Genomic DNA, 25991 nt, shown 5'->3' with positions numbered 1-25991 from the left:
TCTCTCCCGCCTCCCATCAATACCCTTCTTTCTCCCCTTATATCCCTATCCCTGCCTCCCTTAACCCTAAGATAAGACAAAATAAGGGACCCGTCCCTGGTGTAACTCATGACCCATAGCCTTGGAGAAGTAAATAAAACGGCTTCAAGGAAAAATATGGAGGAGGAGCTTGGACATGGGTGAAATTCCACAGTCACTTAAAACAACGGATATAGCCCCGCTCCATAAAGGTGGCAGCAAAGCATTAGCTAAGAACTATAGACCAATAGCTCTGACGTCCCACATCATAAAAATCTTTGAAAGAGTGCTAAGAAGCAGGATTGCAAATCACCTGGATTCCCAAAATCTGCACAATCCAGGGCAACATGGGTTCAGGGCAGGTCGCTCCTGCCTCTCACAACTACTGGATCACTATGACATGGCCTTGGATGCACTGGAAGAAAATCAGAATGCAGATGTAATATACACAGACTTTGCAAAAGCATTTGACAAATGCGATCATGGCGTAATAGCCCATAAAATACGTGCTAAAGGAATAACTGGGAAAGTGGGGAGATGGATCTTCAACTTCCTAACAAATCGAACACAAAGAGTAGTGGTCAACAGAGTTAAATCGGAGGCTGTCATAGTGAAGAGCTCTGTTCCACAAGGCACAGTACTCGCCCCCATCTTATTCCTTATCCTCATATCAGACATAAACAGAGATATACACCACAGCACCGTATCATCCTTTGCGGATGATACTAGGATCTGCATGAGGCTGTCATCTGCTGAGGACGCGGTTAACCTCCAAGAAGATATAAACAAAGTTTTCCAGTGGGCCACGGTAAACAATATGATGTTCAATGAGGACAAATTCCAACTACTCCGTTATGGAAAACTGGAGGAGATAATAACTAGAACAGAGTATACTACTGAGTCCGGCCATACAATAGAGCGGAAAAATAATGTAAGGGACCTGGGAGTAGTAATGTCTGAGGATCTCACTTTCAAGGATCACAACAGTGCCACGATCGCACGTGCAAAGAAAATGATAGGATGGATAATGAGAACTTTCAAAACGAGAGATGCCAAGCCCATGATGATCCTTTTCAAATCACTTGTTCTCTCTAGGCTGGAATACTGCTGTACATTAACATCTCCATACAAAGCAGGTGAAATCGCAGATCTAGAGAGTGTACAGAGATCCTTTACCGCACGTATAAGTTCTGTCAAGCACCTTAACTACTGGGAACGCTTGAAAGCACTTGACTTGTACTCGTTGGAACGCAGGAGGGAGAGATATATCATAATCTACACTTGGAAAATCTTGGAAGGAATGGTCCCAAATCTGCACACAGAAATCACTCCCTACGAAAGTAAAAGACTGGGCAGGCGATGCAAAATGCCGCCAATAAAAAGTAGGGGCGCCATTGGTACACTAAGAGAAAACACCATAAGTGTCCGGGGCCCAAAACTGTTCAACAGCCTCCCATCAAGCATTAGGGGAATTGCCAATAAACCCCTGGCTGCCTTCAAGAGAGAGCTGGACAGATACCTAAAGTCAGTGCCGGATCAGCCGGGCTGTGGCTCGTACGTCGGACTGCGTGCGGCCAGCAGTAACAGCCTAGTTGATCAGGCCCTGATCCATCGGAAGGCCTGGTCGTGGACCGGGCCGCGGGGGCGTTGATCCCCGGAATAACCTCCAGGTAACCTCCAGGTAGTTGAAATATTTTTCTTCTAGCAAAATTGTATATATCAGCAGTGTGCTGCTACCTATTCTTATATAATAGTTACCGTGTATAGTGAGAGTAAAACCTAACTATATTTAACCGTTATGAAAGTAAATGGTATGGTGATACCGACAAGATGAAGAAAAAGACATGCATTGGACTGCGTGCGGCCAGCAGTAACAGCCTAGTTGATCAGGCTCTGATCCATCGGGAGGCCTGGTTATGGACCGGGCCCCGGGGGGCGTTGATCCCCGGAATAACCTCCAGGTATGGGCCAGTAGGCCTGCTGCAGTGTTCCTTCTTATGTTCTTATGAAGAGAAGCTGAAGGATGCCTGAAGGATGCTTCCGAGGGTCAACGGCCTCGCGGCCTGGTGTACTGTAAGATAATGGAGTGGTTGGATAATGGAGTAGCCGGATAACGAGGGGTCTGGTAGTGTGGAGTGGTTTTGGTGGAGAGGTGTGGTGGAGTGGTGTGGTGGTGGTGGAGTGGTCATCACATTAACCTAACATCTGTCACCGTCTGTACCACAAGTACTAGAGGACTTTCTGTTTTAGTCATTCTCTACCGCTTTTCTTTCTCTTATATCAACATGTATAATATATAACATCAGTGTGTACAGTATTTATACCAGTGTGTATAGTGTTTGTATAAATATATAGTGATTTCTATCAGCATTTTATAGTGGTTGGTTAATGGGGTTTAAGCCTGTCTACTACACGAGGGTCATTGAGGCTGCATGTAATCTGTTCACCAGTCAGTGGTAGTAAGTCACTTTGACTTTCCTGGGTTATCCTGGGTAATCTTCACATGTGCTGCTATGTATGATAATTTATGTAACTGTAGTTATGTGTACTTGTACCTGAACACACTAATACTGTAATCCCTAAAATAAAAACTAAACTCTCAGGTGCTGATCCATCATGAGGCCTGGTCACAGACCGGGCCCTGGGGGCGTTGACCCCCGGAACTCTCTCCAGGTATACTGAAACAAACACACCTCGCTGTGTATATCCTTGTATATGGCGTTTTATTATCAGCGTATTATTATTATTACTGTTATTGCTTATATTATTATAAATCACTATTACCATAGTTTAAGGTAAACCACAGTCAGCTTAAACCACAGCTTAGTAAATTGCAGGTATCCTGAAGAAGTACACTTGACGTATCCTGGAGGAGGAGAGGAGAAGGAACAAGACTCGGGGTCAGTCTCAACATTAAATGTCAACTTGAATATCTCACAACAGGTGCCTTGACCGGTGGCGGGGAACGACGTAGTTTAATCTTATATCTTTGCATTGTTAACTCTTATCATATTCATATTTATAATATTGGATAAGTTAAGTCACTTGTTCTCACTAGACTGCAATACTGCTGTACATTAGTGCCTTTTAAGGCAGTGAAATAGCAGAACTGGAGAATGGACAGAAAACTGTCACTACTCGTATAAATTCATCCAGGCATCTAAATTGTTGGGAACACTTGAAGTTCCTTGAACTATACTCCTTAAAATGTAGACGGGAATGATACATTATAATTTATACTTGGAAAATCCTGGACGGACTGGTCCCAAATCTACACAGCGATATCACTCCATACGAGACCACGAGGTTTGACAATTAGTGGAGAATACTTCCAGTGAAAAACGGGTGCAATCAGTACACTAAAAAATAAATTAATTAATGTAAAGGGACCAAGACCTTTTTCAACACTCTCCCTTCATATATAAGAGGAATTAGCAACAGACCCTTGGTTGTCTTTAACAGGGAGTCGGATAAGTTCCTGAAGCTAGTTCCTGATCAGCTAGGCTGTGGTGTTTCATGGACTGTGTGCGGCTAGCACCAGTAGCCTGGTTGATCAGGTCATCAACCAGGATGCCAGGTCTGGGACCGGGCCTCGGGGGCGCTGATCCCTGAAACCGTCTTCACATGACCCAACTAAGAGACTACAGGTTCACACCCCATTGTATTCATGTTTGCGCTAGTTTGCAAGAAAATGAGAATTGCTATTAAGATAATCACGGGGAAGCGCTAAACTCACAGGGGTCATAACAGCACCCTGGAAATGGAAGGCAATAAGGTTTAATACAAGAGAAAAGCTCCAATTCCTCGGACGAAGAGTGCTTAACTTGCATCACATCCCCCCCCATCCTTCAAGGAACAAAATAATATATATAGAGGTGTGTGTGTGTGTTAGTTGTGTGTGTGTGTGTGTGTGTGTGTGTGTGTGTGTGTGTGTGTGTGTGTGTGTGTGTGTGTGTGTGTGTGTGTGTGTGTGTGTGTGTGTGTGTAAGTAGTGTCAACAACCTCGCTGTCAGTGCCAGCTCCTGCAAATTCAATATCTCCTTGATCACATTTCGCTATAAAGTCAACTAACATTACATCTACGTTGGCACTCATTAAAAGATTAATGTTTGGAACTTCCCACATCACATCTTACGTCACTCTGGCATTCCTCTAGTTTTTTTTACACATTTACGTCAAGAGAAAACTGCCCTGTTTCCTGATTATTCTAGGCTGTGCTACGATAATTTGAGTTTATTTAACCGCCAATAACCAAATTAGTTAAATGGGTAGGAACATATCGGTGGGATTAGGAACTGTGAATCGACCCGCTCGAAGGTTACTAGGTCGTTACATAAGACACACTCGGTAGATAAAACCTGTAGGAGTCAGTCCCTGGGGGAATGTTAGATAATAAAGTTCAATCCAAGGAAGAGGAGAACAGTTCTATTTCCATGGAACAAAAGCATCAGTGAAAGCTAATTCAACCACATTTTTTTTCCAAAGTCAAGCAGCATGACTTATTTCCAAGAGTATGAGTGCCCTTTTTAAAAAAAGCATGTGTGATACAGGTTCCCAACCAGAAGATTGAGTTGGTGTTCCTGGTTGACTCCTCAGCGTCGGTGGGGGCCGAGAATTTCTTCAACGAGATCAAGTTTGTCAAGAAACTGCTGGCAGACTTCGCTGTTTCTTACAACCAGACCCGAGTCGCCGTCATCACCTTCTCCAGTAAGAGCAAGGTAGGTAGAAGCCACAGGTCTTCCAGTGTATATTATTATTGCTATTACATTCACGGGGGCATTCAGCGTCTGAGGAATGAGAAGTAATCAAATTTCCTCCATGGATGAATATGTGTGGTTTGTGTTTCCCAAAATCTGTAGACGAATTTCTTGAATGTTGCTGTTTTATCTATGAAAAATGCAATTCAACCATAGTTACTTATTAGCCAGTTTTCTAATAAGTTTCGGGGAATATATTAGTGAAGATAATTCCAAGTATCATAAAAAAATACAATATCCTTTAACCAATCGCACACAAAGAGTAGTGGTAAACAGAGTTAAATCAGATACTACCATAGTGAAGAGCTCTGTCCGACAAGGCACAGTACTCGCACCTATCCTGTTCCTTATTCTCATATCAGACATAGACAGAGATGTAAACCACAACGCTGTATCATCTTTTGCAGACGATACTAGGATTTGCATGAGAGTGTCATCCATTGAGGACACTGTTAACCTCCAAGAAGATATAAACCAAGTTTTCCAATGGGCAACGGAGAACAATATGATGTTCAATGAAGACAAATTCCAACTACTCCGTTATGGAAAACTGGAGGAAATAATAACTAGAACTGAGTATACTACAAACTCCAATCACACAATAAAGATGAAAAGTAATGTGAGAGACCTGGGAGTGGTAATGTCAGAGGATCTCACCTTCAAGGATCACAACAATGCCACTATCACATCTGCTAGGAAACTGATAGGATGGATAATGAGAACATTCAAGACAAGAGATGCTAAGCCAATGATGATCCTTTTTAAATCACTTATTCTTTCTAGGCTGGAATACTGCTGTACATTAACATCCCCATTCAAGGCAGGTGAAATTGCAGAGCTAGAGAATGTACAGAGAACCTTTACTGCACGTATAAGTTCCATCAAACACCTTAACTACTGGGAGCGCCTGGAAGCACTTGACTTGTACTCACTAGAGCGCAGGCGAGAGAGATATATCATAATCTACACCTGGAAGATTCTGGAAGGACTGGTCCCTAATATGCACACAGCAATCACTCCATACGAAAGCAAAAGACTTGGCAGGCGATGCAACATACCCCCAGTGAAAAGTAGGGGCGTCACTGGTACACTAAGAGAAAACACAATAAGTGTCCGGGGCCCAAGACTGTTCAACAGCCTCCCACCAGCAATAAGGGGCATTACGGGAAGACCCCTGGTTGTCTTCAAGAGGGAGCTGGACAGATACCTAAAGACGGTGCCGGATCAGCCGGGCTGTGGTTCGTACGTTGGATTACGTGCGGCCAGCAGTAACAGCCTCGTTGATCAGGCCCTGATCCACCGGGAGACCTGGTCGTGGACCGGGCCGCGGGGACGTTGATCCCCGGAATTCCCTCCAGGTAGACTACAGGAAGGGAAAACCTTGAGAAAGTCACTACAAAATCCCACACGGATTATAGAGGACCATCAGAGGTCAACATGATTACGAGTACTATAATGTAACATGTTCGGGAATGTAACGAAGTAATCTCTCCTATGGTTATCTGGTAGAGAGAGAGGGAATATGACGTGAGAACAGGAGTGTAGTGATGGGTTATGTGGGTAAGAGGGACGAGAGTAGAATTGTGCAACGATACGAAGATTGCAAGACACTCATCATTTGGAAAACTGTGAATATGTTTCTTAGATATATTAAGATAAACTAGAAGATATAAACGCTTATATAGAATTAGTCATGATAATAGTACTGGAAGTCAAAATCCGAGAGTGTTAAAGGTAATAACAGGCTTAATCTCTGTCGCTATCAAAGCCATCAGGGAGACACAGGGTATCCATAAGTGCCATTACAGCAGTTATGGTACCGGGTGAGACTCGGGGACGTGGTCAGCCTCACGTCCAGCAGTTCTCTGTCTACCACTTAGCTCCTGACATGCCCCATTGAGCCTCACCCACTTAGAAAAACCACCTGCACAATACACCTTCTAGGAGTTACATGTCTTTCACTTTTAACTTGTAACAAAAAAATATGATAACCTTCCCAGGTAAAATATAAAAAATACTAGAATTACATATAAAAGCCTCCAAAAAGTATGAAATGCCAGGTTATTCACTATACACAGTAGGCACAGTGCCTAAGGCCTTGCAATATTCTGAGTGCCTACAACATAGTTTAGGATCTACAAAAAATCTTAGGTGACTAAAACATGCAAAAAAATGCTAAGTAAAACTTTAAGAATTGCTTTGACTGAATTACTTTAAATAATACTCTCACTAGGTATGCCCAAAATTTTTTCTTTATAAACTTCAGATTTTTAACGCCGGTATATTCTAACTAGGGAAAGGTTCATGAAACTACTGGCATGTGCAGATGCCCTTTATTAACTTGTATATAGGTCATTCCAAATTTTGGTTTCTGTTTGAGAAAGCCGCTTCTGATATACAGCAAATTGGGATTGTCATTGGAGTGTGTGTCAGTTTTTCAATGTTATTTTTGAAATGGTGCGGTATTTTCCAAGCAATAGCTGGAAAATGCTTCTTCTGATTGGTTTCAAACTTCTAGCAAAGGTGTGAATGGGAGGTATTCAAATTTGATCTAAGGAAGGGGAAGGCAGCGCCAATTCCTTGGACCAACAAACCTTCACCAACATCAAGGGACCTCCTTTAAAGGGCCAAATAAAAATCTAAACTCAACCCTGGTTGTATTGGTTACTCAGACATATATTTCATACGTCAGGTCATCCGCCACATTGACCACGTGACCCAGGCCTCCGAGGAGAACCACAAGTGTTCTTTACTGGAACAGGAGCTACCCAGGATCAAATACTCGGGTGGTGGCACTTACACCCTCGGTGCCATGCTCGAGGCTCAGGTCAGTACCATATTTGCCATGGTTTAATCCAAGTTAGGTGTCGTCTTTCAGTTCCAGGTGAGTGCTAGGCGCCACGTTTCAGGCTCCTTGATAAAGCCCAATAAGTGGGCGAAACGTTAATAAATGACCACATTACACTGCATTTGTGTTTTTATCCACCCAAGTAAATACTAGACTCCATACTTCCGTCTAAAGTGAGTATTAACTGCCATATTTCAGGTTCAATTGAGAGCCAATTGGCATGTTTCGGTCCCCGGTGAGTCCTAGGTGCTATATTTTCAGCAAAGAATTAAGACACGTATACAACACCTGGGTATTGTAGATGAATGGCTCAGAGAACTGACAAGTTGATAAATTAGACACGTGTGCGACACTTGGGTATACCAAGTAGGTATACCCAAGTGTTGCACACTTGGGTATACTTCATTGGAAGTATCTTCATTAGAAGACGTTTCGCCAGACAGTGGTTAAAAATTAAGATAGAAACTGAGGCAAAAGACCCTCTGCCTTGCATAGCTATATATCCACAAAACAGAGGAAGGCCAGGTAATCCTAGATTAGTGACAGGTTCCATGTTTCAGTCCCAGATAAGTAACAAGTACAATATTTCAGTGCCAGATTAGTGTCAGGTGCCATACTTCAATCCACGGTGCGGGATGACATGTTTAATCCCAGTTATATGCTAGGTGCCACAGCTCCATGCCCAGCCTCTCAACTGATCACTGCTGGGCTAGCTCTCCTGGCTTCACTAGCCCTATCATGCCTATTCTTAAAGCTGTGTATGGCCCTGCCTCTTAAACCTTGGTAATGAATACTGAGAAGTTAAAAAGACACGTGAGCAAACACTAGGTTATTCATTAGAAAACGTTTTGATCCTGGGACCTTGATCACGTTCTCTGATAAAATATATCTTTTATTTACTAACCTAGCGTTTGTTCAGTATCTTAAAAACGTGGTTTTGAACCTGCCACGTTCCGTGGGGTAGTTAGACTTGTACACTGCTTAGCGTGGTTATAATATAACCTTAATTTTTAAAAGGTGGAGTGGTAGGCCAGAGGAAGGCTCAGTAAGATAACTAAAAGCTCCAGCTGCTGGTCAGATAACCAAAAGCTCCAGCTGCTGGTCAGATGACCAAAAGCTCCAGCTGCTGGTCAGATGACCAAAAGCTCCAGCTGCTGGTCAGATGACCAAAAGCTCCAGCTGCTGGTCAGATGACTAAAAGCTCCAGCTGCTGGTCAGATGACCAAAAGCTCCAGCTGCTGGTCAGATGACCAAAAGCTCCAGCTGCTGGTCAGATGACCAAAAGCTCCAGCTGCTGGTCAGATGACCAAAAGCTCCAGCTGCTGGTCAGATGACCAAAAGCTCCAGCTGCTGGTCAGATGACCAAAAGCTCCAGCTGCTGGTCAGATGACCAAAAGCTCCAGCTGCTGGCCAGATGACCAAAAGCTCCAGCTGCTGGTCAGATGACCAAAAGCTCTGGCTGCTGGTCAGATAACCAAAAGCTCCAGCTGCTGGTCAGATAACCAAAAGCTCCAGCTGCTGGTCAGATGACCAAAAGCTCCAGCTGCTGGTCAGATGACCAAAAGCTCTGGCTGCTGGTCAGATAACCAAAAGCTCTGGCTGCTGGTCAGATAACTAAAAGCTCCAGCTGCTGGTCAGATAACCAAAAGCTCCAGCTGCTGGTCAGATGACCAAAAGCTCCAGCTGCTGGTCAGATGACCAAAAGCTCCAGCTGCTGGTCAGATGACCAAAAGCTCTGGCTGCTGGTCAGATGACCAAAAGCTCCAGCTGCTGGTCAGATGACCAAAAGCTCCAGCTGCTGGCCAGATGACCAAAAGCTCCAGCTGCTGGTCAGATGACCAAAAGCTCTGGCTGCTGGTCAGATAACCAAAAGCTCCAGCTGCTGGTCAGATGACCAAAAGCTCCAGCTGCTGGTCAGATAATCAAAAGCTCCAGCTGCTGGTCAAATGACCAAAAGCTCCGGCTGCTAGTCAGATAACCAAAAGCTCCAGCTGCTGGTCAGATTTCCAAAAGCTCCAGCTGCTGGTCAGATGACCAAAAGCTCCAGCTGCTGGTCAGATAACCAAAAGCTCCAGCTGCTGGTCAGATGACCAAAAGCTCTGGCTGCTGGTCAGATAACTAAAAGCTCCAGCTGCTGGTCAGATAACCAAAAGCTCCAGCTGCTGGTCAGATGACCAAAAGCTCCAGCTGCTGGTCAGATGACCAAAAGCTCCAGCTGCTGGTCAGATGACCAAAAGCTCTGGCTGCTGGTCAGATGACCAAAAGCTCCAGCTGCTGGTCAGATGACCAAAAGCTCCAGCTGCTGGCCAGATGACCAAAAGCTCCAGCTGCTGGTCAGATGACCAAAAGCTCCAGCTGCTGGTCAGATAACCAAAAGCTCCAGCTGCTGGTCAGATGACCAAAAGCTCCAGCTGCTGGTCAGATGACCAAAAGCTCCAGCTGCTGGTCAGATGACCAAAAGCTCTGGCTGCTGGTCAGATAACCAAAAGCTCCAGCTGCTGGTCAGATAACCAAAAGCTCCAGCTGCTGGTCAGATAACCAAAAGCTCCAGCTGCTGGTCAGATAACCAAAAGCTCCAGCTTTTGGTCATCCTGACCCACGTCAGGAAACACTTGTCCTGTTTCCTAACTTAACCTTCTGGGTACAACAGAGCGTGATAGCCCTGGCCAGACAGGATGCAGTGAAGGCAGTGTTCCTAGTGACAGATGGCTACAGCAATGGTGGTGACCCCAGGCCAGCTGCTGCCTTCCTTCAAGCCAGGGGCGTCAGGATCTTCACCTTCGGTATACGCAATGGAAATGTCAAGGTCAGTAAAAGTAATGTTTGTAAAGGGACCCCGAAAACAAATTTAAATAATGAGAGATACAAAAAATTAGTTTGAAAAATATATAAAATTTTCTTAAAACAATGGATACAAGTCACTTTGACTTTTTTGGGTTATCGTAGGTAATTTACACTATGTATGATAATTGTACTTATGTGTACCTGTGCCTAAATAAACTTATATTTACAAAAGTTAATTAATTTGTTAGGTGTAAAGTCTCATCACCTACACAAGGGTACTTAATTAAGGCTGTATTTCACTTGTACACAATAAAGATTGTTTCCTAAAATTGGTATTAAAAGTCAGCTGTCTGTATACACTTGATACTTAAATTGATAATTTCAAATATATTATTACTTGTAGATTTTTATAAAACCTACAAGGTGAAGAATGAGACATGTAGCATTTGAGAATGTTTATTGAGGAAACGTTTTGCCAGCTAGTAGTGACCTCTTCAGTCCAATACAGAGAAGAACAATGGAAGATGATGTAGTCAGTCCCTCAGGCTGGAGTTGATGTCATCTCCAGGCTGAGGGACTGACTACCTCATCTTTCACTGGCCGGCGAAACGTTTCCTCATTAAAGATTCCCAAATGTTGCACAAATGTCATATTCTTCAACCAAGGAACCAACACAGACGCCTGGCTGCTCGTCGCCCGTGGCCTGGTAGTTAAAGCTCTCGCTTCACACGGCGAAGTCTGGGTTCGATTCCCAGCGAGGGTAGAAACATTGGGAGTGTTTCTTTACACCGGTTGTCTATGTTCACCCATCAGTAAAATGGGTACCTGGGTATTAGTGGACTGGTGTGGGTCGCATCCTGGGACAAAACTGACCTAATTTGCCCGAAATGCTCAGCATAACCAGCTTTCTACATAGTAGTATGTCATTGATGTCAGCTAGACTTTGTACTTGTAGTAAATAAAGATATTATTAAAGGCAAAAATACTATTAAACTATCAAAGGACTGTCTCCTTCAAGACATAACCTTTCCAACTCAAAAGTTCTCATATATTTGAATATCAGTGTATGATGGAATCCACAGGTGGATCTGTAATTTTACTATACAATTTCCTGGCATTTAATACACTAATATACTTCATAATTTACAAAGAACAGACTTGGAAACCTTAGGGTGTGTGTGTGACGGTAATTAGCTATGTTACTCTCTCTCAGTTGCCTTTAATTGGTCATATTTGTCTTCCTGGACACTTAATTAATATTTAATTCACACACACCGGGTCATCAATGACTTACACACACTCAGTATAAATAACCTTGTAAATATTTGTATTATTTGTTACCAAAAGACGAATTATTGTCAGATTTCAATGGTTGACCTGAGGGTAACATGGTGCTGACCTAGACAACTTATTTTGGTCTGTATTTTGGGGTTGAAGGTCAGTGCTAGTGACCTTGGTGGTGATAACTACTAGGAAACATCGTCAGTGAAATGAAAAAAAAAGGTACGAATGACCTGTAGTAGACGAAGGTTAACAGGACTAATGGAAATAAGTCACTTTGACTTTTTTTTTTAGGGGGGGGGGTTATCTTGTAGAAATATATTTTGACTTTATTTGGTTATCCTGAGTTAAATTTACATAATGTATTGTGTAAGTATCCTCAAGACTATTGGAAAATTTATTATTGTAAGTGAAAAATCTTTAGAGAAATAAGACAATTTCTCTTATTTTTTTTCTGGGTCATTATCCCATTTTTTTTATTATGTGTTGGGAATATTTTAATTTAACTTTGCCACAGTTTAATTTTAAATATTGTCTTCATCTAAATAAAAACTTTAAATTGCTTTTTTGTAATTTACTTCATAAGCTGTAATTAATTACTTGTAATAGTTAATTACCCAGAGTTGCCTGTGTGGGGGAGGGGGTCGAGACACAGCTCCTGGCCCTGTTGTAATCAACACTACCAAAACTTAGTTTTTGACCTCTGGAGCCCTGTCATACCCACTTTTTAAACTGTGCATGTGTTGTGAGTACAGAGGTCATAACAATGGCACTTAAGCTTACAAAAGGATGCAAATAGTATTTTTTCATAAATTTATTTAGGTACAGGTACACATAAATACAGTTACACAAATTATCCCCTCAAGGGAGGTTCCTTGATACTGGTGAGGGGCTCTTGATCAAAGGAAATGGATTTGTGCTTCAATTCCCTGAATTAACCCTGAATGCCATCCATCCCCCCCAGGCACTTTATAATCCCTATGGATTTAGTGCTCCCCATGATAACACAAATTACCAAACATAGTAACATGTGTAAATTACATAGAATAACCCCAAAAAGTCAAAGCGACTTATTTCCATTAGGGTTTTGTCAACAACAGTAGGTCACAATTGCTGTCTATATATATTAGTTTACTAATGTGTTTTATGTAATTTTTCAGGAGTTGTATGATATGGCATCGGTGCCAAAGGAGGAACATTCCTATATCCTGGACTCCTTTGAAGAGTTTGAGGCTCTGGCCAGAAGAGCTCTACATGAGGGTACAGTATTAACACCTATAATTTGCATTATATATATTGTAGTTGTTCTTTTCATTGGGGTGCCTTGATGCTAGCAAAGGACTTTTGCCCCTTGAAATTGGAGTTAGCTTCCCTTTACAAGCAAACCTATTTAACTTATCAATTCTCTTGGTGTTATATGATACTTATGGATTTAAGCGTTTCCCTAAGATTATAATAAATTGTATTAAATGCTATAGTTCTAAGTCTTCACATACTGTAATGTATTTAATAAATAGGTGAGTTATAAGATTTCAGACATGACTGAACACAAGAGAGGATTTATACGTTAAGATTATGAAAGTATGTTGCAGCAGGGAGAAGGTTAGTAAATAAGATGCATGTGCAACACTTTGCTAGCCTTATTTTGAAAATGTTTTGTCAACCAGTGGCTTTATCAGTCACATACTGAGAATAATACTGGAGATGGTGGAAGACATAAAGAGGGTCTGAGATGATCAGTCCCTCAGCCTTGAGAAGGTGATACTCAAAGAGTTGCATGTGTGTCTTATTTGCATATCTACTTGTTGGTTTTGTAATTCATTAATAAGACAGAAGATAATAGCTCCAGTTTTTATACCTTGTGGGTTTAGTGCTTAGTTTTGATTGTAATACTAATGCAGAATATAGATTTAAATTAGTTTACCTGGAGTTTACCTGGAGAGAGTTCCGGGGGTCAACGCCCCCGCGGCCTGGTCTGTGACCAGGCCTCCTGGTGGATCAGAGCCTGATCAATCAGGCTGTTACTGCTGGCTGCACGCAAACCAACGTACGAGCCACAGCCTGGCTGGTTAGATAGTCTAGCCCCATCCATAAAGTAAACTGTTGAGTTTGAAAACATAACTACTATTTTTAAATGTTTTAATTATTAAAAGGAATCTAGAACTTTAAGTTCAAGGTGTAATAATAATAATAATAATACGTAATAATAATCCAGCTTTTATTACTGTCATGTTCCTGCATTAATAGTTTATCATACTTTACAGATCTTCACAGTGGGGTCTTAATGGAGCAGGATCCACGGTCTTGCCTCAAGCTATGCCAGGCGGAGGACTACTGCTGTGACCCCTATGCCACTTGTACCTGTGGCACGCACACGGGGCACTTTGCCTGCACCTGCCGCAAGGGCTACTATGGCACAGGGCTCCGAGGCGACTGTAGACGTAAGTGTCAAGTTATTCAGTTCATTTATTTAAGCAAGTCATGCAGCATAAATAAGTAATAAAATTAAAGATAATTGTATTGTGGCTTAATAACTGTTGCTAACATGGAGATTCAATCCTTTTGCAAAACCCCACAATATTCTGAATACAAGCATGCTATCTATATAGTGGCACATTTATATTTTAGTGAAAATTGTTATTTTAGGACATATTGGCAAAACTATTACATTTATTTTGGGATGTGCAACATGGCAGGGCCAATCACAAACAAAAAATAATATACTGACATTAATTAGGGCATTCCTACATAATTTCAGAAAGTTTTAAAACTATGTTCTCTAATTCTTGCTAAACTGGGAATTGGATTTTGACCCTACGCCAGTGGTATTCATTGCGTGGCTCGCGAGCCGCCCAATAACAAGATATGCAGGCTAATATTACCATGTCTAACTTTTCTCATTTACTATATTGCACTAGCAGCTCAGTACTACTTAATTTAGTTGAGTTACGCTAACTTGCAGTAGCTGTGGCTCTCTCAATGTGTTTAACCGAAGTGGCTCTCTTGCAAAAATTAGTGAATAACACTGCCCTACGCCAATGGTAAGAAACAGTTGCATAAAAGAGTATACATATTTACATTGGTTGAAAAGGAAGACAGCCATTGAGTTATTAACATATTATAACTCATTTGCATTGTCAATATTTTTTGTTTGTATATGTTAAAGCCTGGTGACTAACACTCTCACTTCACACACCAAGTGTCTGGGTTTGATTCCCAGCGAGGGTAGAAACATTGGTTGTGTTACCTTACACCAGTTGTCTGTGTTTCCCATCAGTAAAATGGGTACCTGGGAGTTAGTCGACTGGTGTAGGTCGCATCCTGGGACAAAACTAACCTAATTTGCTCTGCATAACAAGTGGCTTTCTATAGAGTAGTATGTCACTGAAGTCAGCTAGGCCTGTATACCTGGTAAAGATATTATTATATTACATTATTATTATTACATAATCTATAGCATTCATGTTTCAGAAATAATTACTGGATATAAATTCAGTCTAATCAAGACGCTTAGATAGTTAATATAGCCTCGTAATAAGACTGAGAGTGCCTGATTCAGTCTCGTTGTCTTATTAGAAGAGTTAAGTAAAGTACGGGATGCACAATCCTAGGTCAACTTTTGGATTATTCGAGCTAAAACGAGGTCTTATTAAAAGGCTGTAGGAATTGCCTAAGTCTCCTAATTAGAGTTAATTTATTCAATTATCATTCATATTAGATTGTGCTATGAATTATGCATTATTTGACACATGTAAGCACAGTTTGAAATTTAAATACACTTTTTTGTTAACACCTCCCACCAAGGCAGGGTGACCTGAAAAAGAAACGCTTTCACCATCATTTACACTATCACTGTGTTGCCAGAGACTTGCAGATATGACAGTTTAGTTATCCTTCTAAACAGCAAATATCAATACATTTATCATTTAAATATGACAGCCAGCTTGATCAACTTTTACCAGACTTGAGTACATGTGTGTACTATGCATATTGAGATATTTTCCATCTTGATTTTCTGATGCAGCATGTCCAGCGGGGACATACAAGGACACACAGGGGCCAGGGGATGTATCATCATGTAAGCCATGTCCTGATCCCCAAATGATGAGCGTTCAGGCTTCTACTTCGTCTCAGCAGTGCTACTGTAAGAGAGGCTACAACCAAGTCGGCATGCAGTGCATGAGTGAGTTCACTTACGAAACGTTTAAGACATTTATGTTAGCACTTCAGTACTGTATTTACAAATTATTTGTAATTAGTTTTATGGCTTATTTCACTAAATAATAATAATGATAATATAAAAAAATATAAGGAGAATGCAGATGCAGGCAGGTATTCACATGTTTGCTTGGTCTTTCCTTGACAGTGTTACAGTGCCCAGTGCTGGTACCCCCAGAGAATGGCTACTTTGTGCGCAACACCTGCAACAATGTGGTTAATGCTGCTTGTGGTGTTCGCTGTAACCCAGGCTTTACTCTCCAAGGCTCCTCCATTAGACTTTGTGGCGAGGATGGCGTGTGGAGCGGTGGAGACACCCAGTGTGTTAGTCAGTACTCCAAAGTGGCGTGTTTCTAAGTTATTGCCCCATAGTATATATCCCTAGTAACCAGCCATTTTATGAATTCTCAAGATAAGCAAAATGTTTACTTAGTTAAATTTTTATGTCAATAATGGTTACTCCTCTTAGTAACTCTTAGACTGCAGATTCTTTTTAATAGCCTCCCTAGTTTCCCAACATATTGCATACAACTGATTTGCTAAAAATCATTTATAATAGCTAGACAAAGAAAGCTAAGCTTCATTCCTGGCTACTAACACATTACCTTGTTGGGTTGACAGTGAAGTCTTGCCCCAAGCTGCAGCCAATGGAACATGGAACAATGGTGTGTTCTCAGACTCACCTTACCATGGACACTGAGTGCCACTTCACCTGCGACCCAGGCTACCAACTTGTTGGCTCTAAGACAAGAACCTGCCTCCCTGTTGCAATGTGGGATGGCATCTCAGCATACTGCAAGCGTGAGTTGCTGTAAAGATGTTACATTGAAAGATTAACATGCCTACTGCGGTTAATTTAACCTGAGTCATATGATAGTGGTTGATTGAATAATATACACCTTAGAAAGTCTGGTCTGCATATTTCATCATATTCCATTGGGAATAGTCTATAAGCAACACATAGTGACAGGTGTTACAGCACATTACGGTTATTGACAATGTGAACATTACTTTGTATCAATATTATATCCTTCTGCGCATCCTTGATTCACTCACAGTTGTCCTGATTCTAGTTCACTACAATATATGACATATAATATTCTGACCAGTCTTATTCATCCTTGTTATGTGTTTGTCTCTGAATAAGTCAGTCCTCCATATCTTGCCTCGTTCAGCGAGGCATGGTTTAACTCGTCCTACACCACTTAATCACATTTTACCTGATTACAGCTATCTTCTGCCCATCACTTTCATTGCCACGCCATGGCCAGGTGCGCCCTGCCTCTTGTACCACCTCTAAATCAAAGTATGGGACAAGGTGTGAGTTTGCATGTGACCCTGGCTACCAGCTCAGCGGCCCCGTAAAGACCACCTGTGTTGACCCTGGCATCTGGTCAGGTGGTCATAAAACTCCAAAGTGTGTAGGTGGGTATTTATGAACAGTTGCTGGGGTCTGGATGATTGTGAGCAAGTGTATGGTTGAAGTTTTATGAGTAGGTGTTGGTACGTAGAAAATTTTGAGCAAGTGTGTGTTTGAGGCTTTGTTAGCAGGTGGTGGTGTGTGTGTGTGGATGATTTTGATCAAGTGTGTGGTTGAAGCTTTATGATCAGTTCATGGTGTGAGGATGAGTGCTTTACCATGTAAAAGATGTCTGACAGTCTAGAGATATACAGTCTGCCCACTCTTCACCTTTCCAGTGTTATTTCATTCATACTGTCATAGCACTAATATGTTAGCAAGGCATAATTTCAATTCTCAGAATTTGTATTGCTAGGGTGTCAGGAATTTTATGTCCATGTGTTCTACTGGCACCAATACTTCATATGATTTGCATCATCAAATATACCATCGCCAAATTTATATCTTGAGTAGTTTTCTTTACATCTTGGTATTTTTACTTCCTCCTCACATTACAGTGGTACCTTGAGATACAAGCAGCTCCCAGCTCGAACAGTTATGTAATTGTATTTTTGTAAGTGCTTTTGTAAGTGTATTTTTGGGGGTCTGAAATGGATTACTGTAATCTAATTTTCATTATTCCTTATGGAAACAAATTTGTTCGGCATCGACACTCGAACAGCCTTCTGGAACAAATTAAGTTCATAACTCAAGGTACCACTGTATTTCAATTTTGAAATGTAATGACCGTGTTCTGCTCCAGATGTGACACCGCCGGTGCTGCAGTGCCCAGCAAACGTGACATTGACGACAGACCCACATGAGAGCTTTGCCATGGTCACCTGGGATGCTCCGTTTGTTAAAGGTCATTCAGTGTTATTTATGCTGTGAATTTTTCAAGATTTCAATATACAGTGGACCCTCGACCAACGATGGCATCGTCTAACGTTAAATCCGACTAACGATACATGTTAACGCTAACATTTTGCCTCGACTAACGCTAAAAAAAACTCGACTAACGATATTCGTACTCGGGTACCAATTAATATCGTTAGTCGAGGGTCCACTGTACATCATATTAAACATATTATCTTATGTTATTAAAGGTTATTTAATTATCTTCTGACACAAGTTGCCTAGAAATTTTCTTAACCAAATCTAACTTTTATTCTTTTAAAGCAAAATTTCTTAATCAAATCCAGTTAAAAACTTTTTAACCAAAGCCTACTAACTTTTTGCAGAGCTTGTCAAAAAATCACTTCCTCCCTGCAATAATCTAAGAAATGTGCTCTATTCCTCACATGAGCTAATAAAAAAAAAATTCAACCTCTTTCCTTTGTTGTATACTGTAAACCATTCTTTCCACAATAAGATACAACCATCCTTTTTTCCCTCCTCATAACCAAGAAACTTCAATTTCTCATCACCAGGAACCTTCTTATCTCTGAGTGTACACTAAACCTTTATCCCATCCAATCCACTATTAATGAATAATCCCCTTCTCTCTTCTCAATTATCTTGATACCATTGTCATCAACATGTGTTTTGAATTCATTTATCACCTCTTAAAAAATTGATCTAGACATCTTCCTTCCTCCTCCTCATAAATAATAACCTCTTACTATTAATCACTACTCTTACTTAATGTCATGGTTGTATATACTACATATGTAATATCCCTGCAGACAACTCGAAGGCCAAGGTATGGCTGACAACAATCCCAGCCACAACACAGCCTATGAAACTAAACATTGGCACCCACACCATCACCTATGTGGCAAAGGACAAGTTGGGCAACAAGGCCTCCTGTCAGTTCTCCATCACAGTTGTAGGTAAGGTTGGCAAAGCATTTGGATTCCATAAGAGGGATTGTAGGTTAAGTGAATCTTGTACTACACCTCAAGCTGCAAGCATATAGGACCTTGAAGAGAAGCACTGTTTTATTCAATGTGTATTCTCTCATTTTCAGTTCCTGTACCATTTTATCATATACACGACAACTTCAGAAAGTCCCACAAAGAGGTACCATACTTTTTTTGGATTGATGCAATTCAACAGTATTTGCTCTACTTCTTGAGGCTTGCTAATTTATAATCTACCCACAAAATAAAAATTTATCCCCAATCACTGTAGGTTCACAGCTCCCACTCTGGTTACGTATATTGAGGCTGGTATGAACAGTAATTCACTATTCTCATACAAAATCTTCCGTCTCTTATAGTACTGGTATACACGGTATTCTAATTTATGAGTTTTGTGCATTGTTTTTCTGTTAAATAAAAAAATTGATGTAAATTCATATTCTCTCATTATATTTTACATAAGTTGGTGTATAATTAAATTTTTTTTTCTCAAATCAAATTTACTCTTTTGAGTTCTCTGTCTTTTTCATCTGTTTTATCAATCTTAAACCTCTTCCAAATAAAGAATTTTTTTTTTTTAAGACACTGGCGATCTCCCACTGAGGCAGGATGGCCTCTAAAAGAAGAAATACTTTCAAAAAAGTTTCTCTTCTTTTACATTTATATTTAGTAATTAATGCAGAAAGGTTTACTAACTCCTTGCTCCTGGTATTTTAGTCACCTCTTACAACACTCATGGCTCATGGAGGAAGAATTCTTTTCCACTCCCCCATAGAGAAGAAAAAGAATTATAATATAGTATATGTAGAAGCAAAGAATTCAAAATATAATTTTTAAACTGGTGTTGTTTTCTCTAGATGAGGAGGCACCTCGCGTGGACTGGTGCGACTCTCCACCTATTTTCCTATCTCATGAAGAGGATGTTGATGTCTACTGGGAGGAACCTATTTTCTCTGATAACTCTGGCAAGGCTGTCCAGGTAAGCAGTGTCACCATTTCACTCTTTAATGTTATTGTTTCAACTTGCAAATACAGTATTGTTTACCATTTTGATTTTTTTTTTCAACAAACCGGCCGTATCCCACCAAGGCAGGGTGGCCCAAAAAGAAAAACGAAAGTTTCTCTTTTTAAATTTAGTAATTTATACGGGAGAAGGGGTTACTAGCCCCTTGCTCCTGGCATTTTAGTCGCCTCTTACAACACGCATGGCTTACGGAGGAAGAATTCTGTTCCACTTCCCCATGGAGATAAGAGGAAATAAACAAGAACAAGAACTAGAAAGAAAATAGAAGAAAACCCAGAGGGGTGTGTATATATATGTTTGTACAAGTATGTGTAATGTGACCTAAGTGCAAGACGTACCTGAAATCTTGCATGTTTAAAGAGACAGAAAAAGACACCAGCAATCCTACCATCATGTAAAACAATTACAGGATTCCGTTTTACACTCACTTGGCAGGACGGTAGTACCTCCTTGGGCGGTTGCTGTCTACCAACCTACTACCTACAATTTTGATATTTACGTTATTTAATATGCATTCGTGTTAAAGTTAACCCCCTAAAAAAGTAAATACATGTATTGAAGATATTTTAATGTGTTTGAGTGAGTTTGTTTGCAACATAAACCACTGCTGGGGTAGTTAAGAGATTTTTGAAGACAGGGACAAGGACTTGAACCTCATTTTGTAGTTTAAAAGTTTATTCACAAAATATGCAACTGCTATTTAACATTTAAATTTTTTTTTTTAACTCAGTGGCTGTCTCCCACCAAGGCAGGGTGACCCAAAGAAGATAACACATTCACCATAATTCATTTAATTGCTGTCTTGGCAGAAGTGTGTTGACATCACATTTCAGATAACCCCTCTGACTTCAACATCCCACCTCTAGGAGTTGAGTCCAGCTAACCAGTTTTCCCTGAATCTCTTTGTAAAAGTTATCTTGCTCATCCTCTTAACAGCATATCTTTTAAAAAAAAACACTTCTCTATTTGATTCTATTTAGCACACTCACATAAGCTTGCTGAATGTTTAAACCTGTAAAACTGAAAGTCTCTCTTACTTCACCTAATCCTGGGATGACTCCTACTTTCTACCTCGGATTTATACACCCTCATTGTCATCCTGTCCCTCTCCATCCTCCTCACTCCTGTACAGTGTTATCCCTCCCTGCCTCATGTATGACATTTCAGCCTCTCCTTCATCACTAACATTCAACAAGTCATCACAATACGTATTCTCTCCATCTTTCCACTACCTCCACCTCCCAATCAAACATCTCTTTCTTGTTTTTAACTGCTAAGTGCATTTGCTCTCCAGGCTACCTCATCTTATTAATCATTCTCTAAAATGACTTCTAACTGCTATAAACTATTGATTGCTTTGGGCCTTGAATCACCTAGACAGAAATTCATTAAACAGCTGTGAGAAAAGTTATACATAAATGAGGAGTGTTGTATTCTATTCACAGCATGTAAATACAGCCTTTCCTCACTTAACGCCAGAGTTTCGTTCCTAAGACCACGTTGGTAAACGAATTCATCACTAAACAAGGAGCATACTATAATGGTAGTGGGTTTGTGTCAGTCATCTCTGATATTGTTTTAATGTCACCTTTGTACCATTTATAACATTTTTAGCATATTTTTAAATGTTTATACAGTAGTGTACTGTATACTGTAATAAGAAGAATAGAGGAAATCAGCTCTAATATACATTATTTAGGTATGCATTCTGATCAGAGAACCCATCGTATGTTCGAGTCGTCATTAAACGAGTACGTCATTAAGTGAGGAGAGGCTGTATTGTGACGATGCAATACCTGTATTTGGCTAGCCTGATGTTACCATTTAGCAAATGGGGACATCAGTAAGAATAGCAATAAATAACAATAGTAGTAAAGCAGTTTTATTCTTCATGTATTGTCCTTTGGAAACATAACATAGAAAGAGATACAACAGTGGATTCAAACAAACAGTATTGTATTAATAATTGGATGTTATTTCTGTCATGTTTTTTGACAGTTAAACTCTAAAGATGATATAACAATAGCATTAACCTGTAGATGCTTAACATAATTCCCCTTTGTATTAGGAAAATGTTTTTGTAGTGTTTTTGTAGTTTTTATAGTGTTTTTGTATATTTTTTATTCTTTTTGCAGTTTTTGTAGTGTTTTTGTAGTGAACAGTAAATGTCCCATGACTGAAATTGGGGTCCTCTTTACAGGTTACGCGGTCACAGGAGCCAGGTCAGTTCCCACAAGGTGACACCATGGTGGAATACTGGGCAGTGGATGAGGCTGGCAATGTTGCCTCCTGTAACATTACCATCACTGTCCAAAGTAAGACAACTCACAAGGTTGACACTTCATGTTCACTGATGCTCTTACTCAAGTAAAAATATATATATGCTTATTTAATTAAGGATTTTCCAGGGTAGGTTCTCAATCTCTTCAGGAGAAGCTGCAGAGCTTTGCTTGATAGTTCCAGAGCCTCCAAAGCTATATTAGAGATTTTTAATATAGATTTTGGAGTACTGAAAATTTATACAGGCTAGATGCACTGAGAGGTTTATTATTTTAAGAAGTTAATGGTATTACAACAAATCTTGTGCTCTCTTTACATTCATGTACAGTTCTTACTTGTTATTTGCATATATCTACCCATTACTTGAAAGATACTCAGTTTTAGCTTGGTCAATATTCTTTGACTTATTGGAAAGAGTACTGTACTGTTCGTTATATTACAAATATATATGACACTTGCATGTAGCATTTAGATTTGAACATTCATATCTTCTAATAACAGTGACTTAGCTCATCGATGAATATCTCAACAGTATCTCCCTCCTCTCATTACTCCCTCACCTCTGGACTTAAAAGAGCACGCCTGTCAGCTGCCTGTGGACCCCATCAATGGAGCTGCAAACTGCACTGAGAACCCTGAAGCTGTCTTCTGCACACTCACTTGTGATGATGGCTATGCCTTTGCTATGCGTCCACGTCAGGATTACTTCTGTGCCTATGATGGTATTTGGCTTCCTGATGACAACCCTATGCCCTTCCCTGACTGCTCTGGTAAATCTCTTCTTCTCTTATATGAAACAAATTGAGAAATAATTGGATGATGTGTTGTGATCAACACATCATCAGGAGCTTGCAGTGTTGCAGAAAAGAGGAGGTCCAAGCAGATGCGATCACAGGGATTGCCTTTGCAAAGGCATTCCGTGTGATCGTATTTGCTTGAACCTCGTTTTTTGCAACACTGCAAGCTCCTGACGATGAGTTGATTGCAAGACGAAAGGTCTAGAGCTATCATTCAACTCCCCGTGTGGTTGCTTTGTATACTGTATATATTTGTTTTATGCTGCTCATACTCTCAGGTAATGGTAAGTAAAATAAATAGAATGTGGGCTAAATTTCAGTGACTTCGATATCAAACACCATATCACAGGCAGGGGAGATGGCGGTGGATGATGACGGCTCAGTATGTGATGATATCTTCTTCATGGGGCAGGTGAGACCAAATTCTTTGTACTCTACCCAGTAGGAATATCTCCTTTCAATCAGATGCAGGAGATTCTCAGTTTACAAATGAGTTGATTTGCCAGTTTTTCAGCTTACAAACAATTTTTTTGTAAGGATGGTTATTTTCATGCACATTTTCTAAATGCCATGTTTGTGTAATTTCCATATCTGATTCTTATTACATGTTTCTTGGGAAGGATTAAATTCATAACTGCACTGTACTCATAGGAAAGCATTGGTTTAGTAATAGAGCTGTGGATGAGTGGAACAAACCCCTGAGTAATGTCATTTAAGCTAAAATGCTTTGTATTTTTAAAAATAGGTTAGACAAATACATGAGTGGGTGCGAGTTATACCTGACGAGCTTGGGCCAGTAGGTCTGCTGCAGTGTCCTTTCCTTCTTGAATGAGTGTGACTTGAATGTGCCTACCATGGGGGCAGTAAGCCTGCTGCAGTGCTCTTATGTTCTTATGAGAGATTGGCTTTCTCACCCATATCCTGAATTCTTATTTGTTTGGTACAATTTGGTTAAGAAATGTGGTTTTTATATTACAACTTATAATAGGAAATGTGGAAGCAAGGGGCTTGTAACCCTTTCTCCTGTATATATTACTAAATTTAAAAGGAGAAGCTTTCGTTTTTCCTTTTGGGCCACCCTGATTCGGTGGGATACGGCCGTTTTGTTGAAAGAAGAAGAATAGGAAATGTTCACAATTATTTTTTAATTAATTTTGTCTTTGATTGTATATAAAATATACAGATGTATGGTATAAAATATTCACATTTCTATTAAAATTACATTATGTTTATTCACACCCCTGGAAAGTGATTATATAAGTGCCAAACTGGTCATTAAGCTGAAAAGTCCAATATTTTTCAGTTATTTGAAATTACATTCTATGAATGTTTAAGTGGGGGACTATTGTATTTACCATATTAAAAATGGAATAAGCATTTATATATAATATAAACTTTATTTTATGTCAAGATAATGGCTATTATCACATAAATAAGTGAAGGAAAAACTATTTTATGCCCTTCTGTGTTTCCAGATAGAGAATGAAATGGAAAAGAAGCTGGAAGAGGCACTGAACACCATGTGTAATGAGGATGTGGTGTGTGAAGTGGCTGCTGTGGAGGCTGTGTGTGAGAGTATCCTCGCTGAGGCTGAGGAAGAACTGAACTCAGTTGGGTTCTACAGGAGGAAGAGGTCTATAAATAAGGATCTACTTGCATCTTTCTGGCCCATGGAGAATGATGATGGTGATTGGTTGTACTGGAAGCGCGGTGACACCATGACAATGACCAAAAGGCAGAGAGTTAGGAGAGACATCTCTCTGCTGCCTGAGTTTGAAGATATCAAAAACAGAGAGCGTCACAAGAGACAATTTGGATTTTCCCTTGACCATTTGTTTGGCAGTGGAGTGGAGAAAGAGACTCCTAGTCATTCTAATAAACAATCCGAGGAAAACTATCTTGGAGTCTTGATTGATATCATCTCTCGATCAATGACATCAGATATTGGCTTAGTTCATTTTGGATCATTCCTCTCTAGTTTAAAGTCTAATAATGGAGAATTCTCTACTGAGGACTTCTTGTTAGCTTTCTCTCGAGAGTTCGGAGAGGATAAAGCAGAGGCATTGCGTGAACTAGCTGTGAAAAAGCTGAGTGGCATGAAGATTTCAGGGCTCACTGGTAGTGAAATTGGCAGTAACAGCAGTGAAAGATACCCCAACCCCATTCAGCTTCCAGATGACCAGTCTGTCGGAGAACGCCGCTCTGTCTATACCCATACCTCTTCTGGCCAAGAGCACATGTGGACAACCCATAGCTCTGGCTCACAAGAAAACCAGACTGAGGGCCCATACCCACTTGGTGGCAACTTTGCTGATGGCAACATAGGCCAGTCTTCAGTACTGAAGTCAGGGAAGTATGATGTGGGCTCAACCTCATACGACTATGATGCCTCTTACTCGACAGATGTTGGACGTGGCTTTGCCAAAAAGGCTTTCAAAGTGCGATTCAGAGTAGAAGGTAAGACTTGACTGAAGTAATCATCATGCGTAATTTATTTTAAACATTAGTGTCTACTTTATTAACTCTGTTTTTTTTTTTTTTTTTTTTTTTTTTTTTAACAAGTCGGTCGTCTCCCACCGAGGCAGGGTGACCCAAAAAAGAAAGAAAATCCCCAAAAAGAAAATACTTTCATCATCATTCAACACTTTCACCACACTCACACATTATCACTGCTTTTGCAGAGGTGCTCAGAATACAACAGTTTAGAAGCATATACGTATAAA

At 40.4% G+C, this 25991-nt stretch overlaps 1 protein-coding gene across 2 annotated transcripts in view; it reads left to right on the top strand.

The window, feature by feature from the left end:
• LOC128702718 (sushi, von Willebrand factor type A, EGF and pentraxin domain-containing protein 1) overlaps positions 1 to 25991 on the top strand; it is a 156814-nt gene that overhangs the window by 16813 nt on the left and 114010 nt on the right. For both annotated transcript variants that reach the window (XM_070101987.1, XM_070101986.1), the window contains exons 2-17: positions 4569 to 4736; positions 7468 to 7602; positions 10274 to 10429; positions 12849 to 12948; positions 13953 to 14129; positions 15713 to 15871; positions 16055 to 16234; positions 16528 to 16707; positions 17137 to 17331; positions 18069 to 18170; positions 18991 to 19137; positions 20025 to 20146; positions 22392 to 22506; positions 23047 to 23241; positions 23589 to 23680; positions 24744 to 25725. In XM_070101987.1, the coding sequence (XP_069958088.1) occupies positions 4569 to 4736; positions 7468 to 7602; positions 10274 to 10429; positions 12849 to 12948; positions 13953 to 14129; positions 15713 to 15871; positions 16055 to 16234; positions 16528 to 16707; positions 17137 to 17331; positions 18069 to 18170; positions 18991 to 19137; positions 20025 to 20146; positions 22392 to 22506; positions 23047 to 23241; positions 23589 to 23680; positions 24744 to 25725 (3205 nt within the window). The remainder of the gene's footprint in view (positions 1 to 4568; positions 4737 to 7467; positions 7603 to 10273; positions 10430 to 12848; positions 12949 to 13952; positions 14130 to 15712; positions 15872 to 16054; positions 16235 to 16527; positions 16708 to 17136; positions 17332 to 18068; positions 18171 to 18990; positions 19138 to 20024; positions 20147 to 22391; positions 22507 to 23046; positions 23242 to 23588; positions 23681 to 24743; positions 25726 to 25991) is intronic.

Source organism: Cherax quadricarinatus, chromosome 79 (assembly GCF_038502225.1).
Source record: "Cherax quadricarinatus isolate ZL_2023a chromosome 79, ASM3850222v1, whole genome shotgun sequence".
NCBI classification, from domain to species: Eukaryota; Metazoa; Arthropoda; class Malacostraca; order Decapoda; family Parastacidae; genus Cherax; species Cherax quadricarinatus.
Note: the sequence above shows the minus strand (reverse complement) of the source record. Positions and strands in the feature narration are given on the sequence as shown.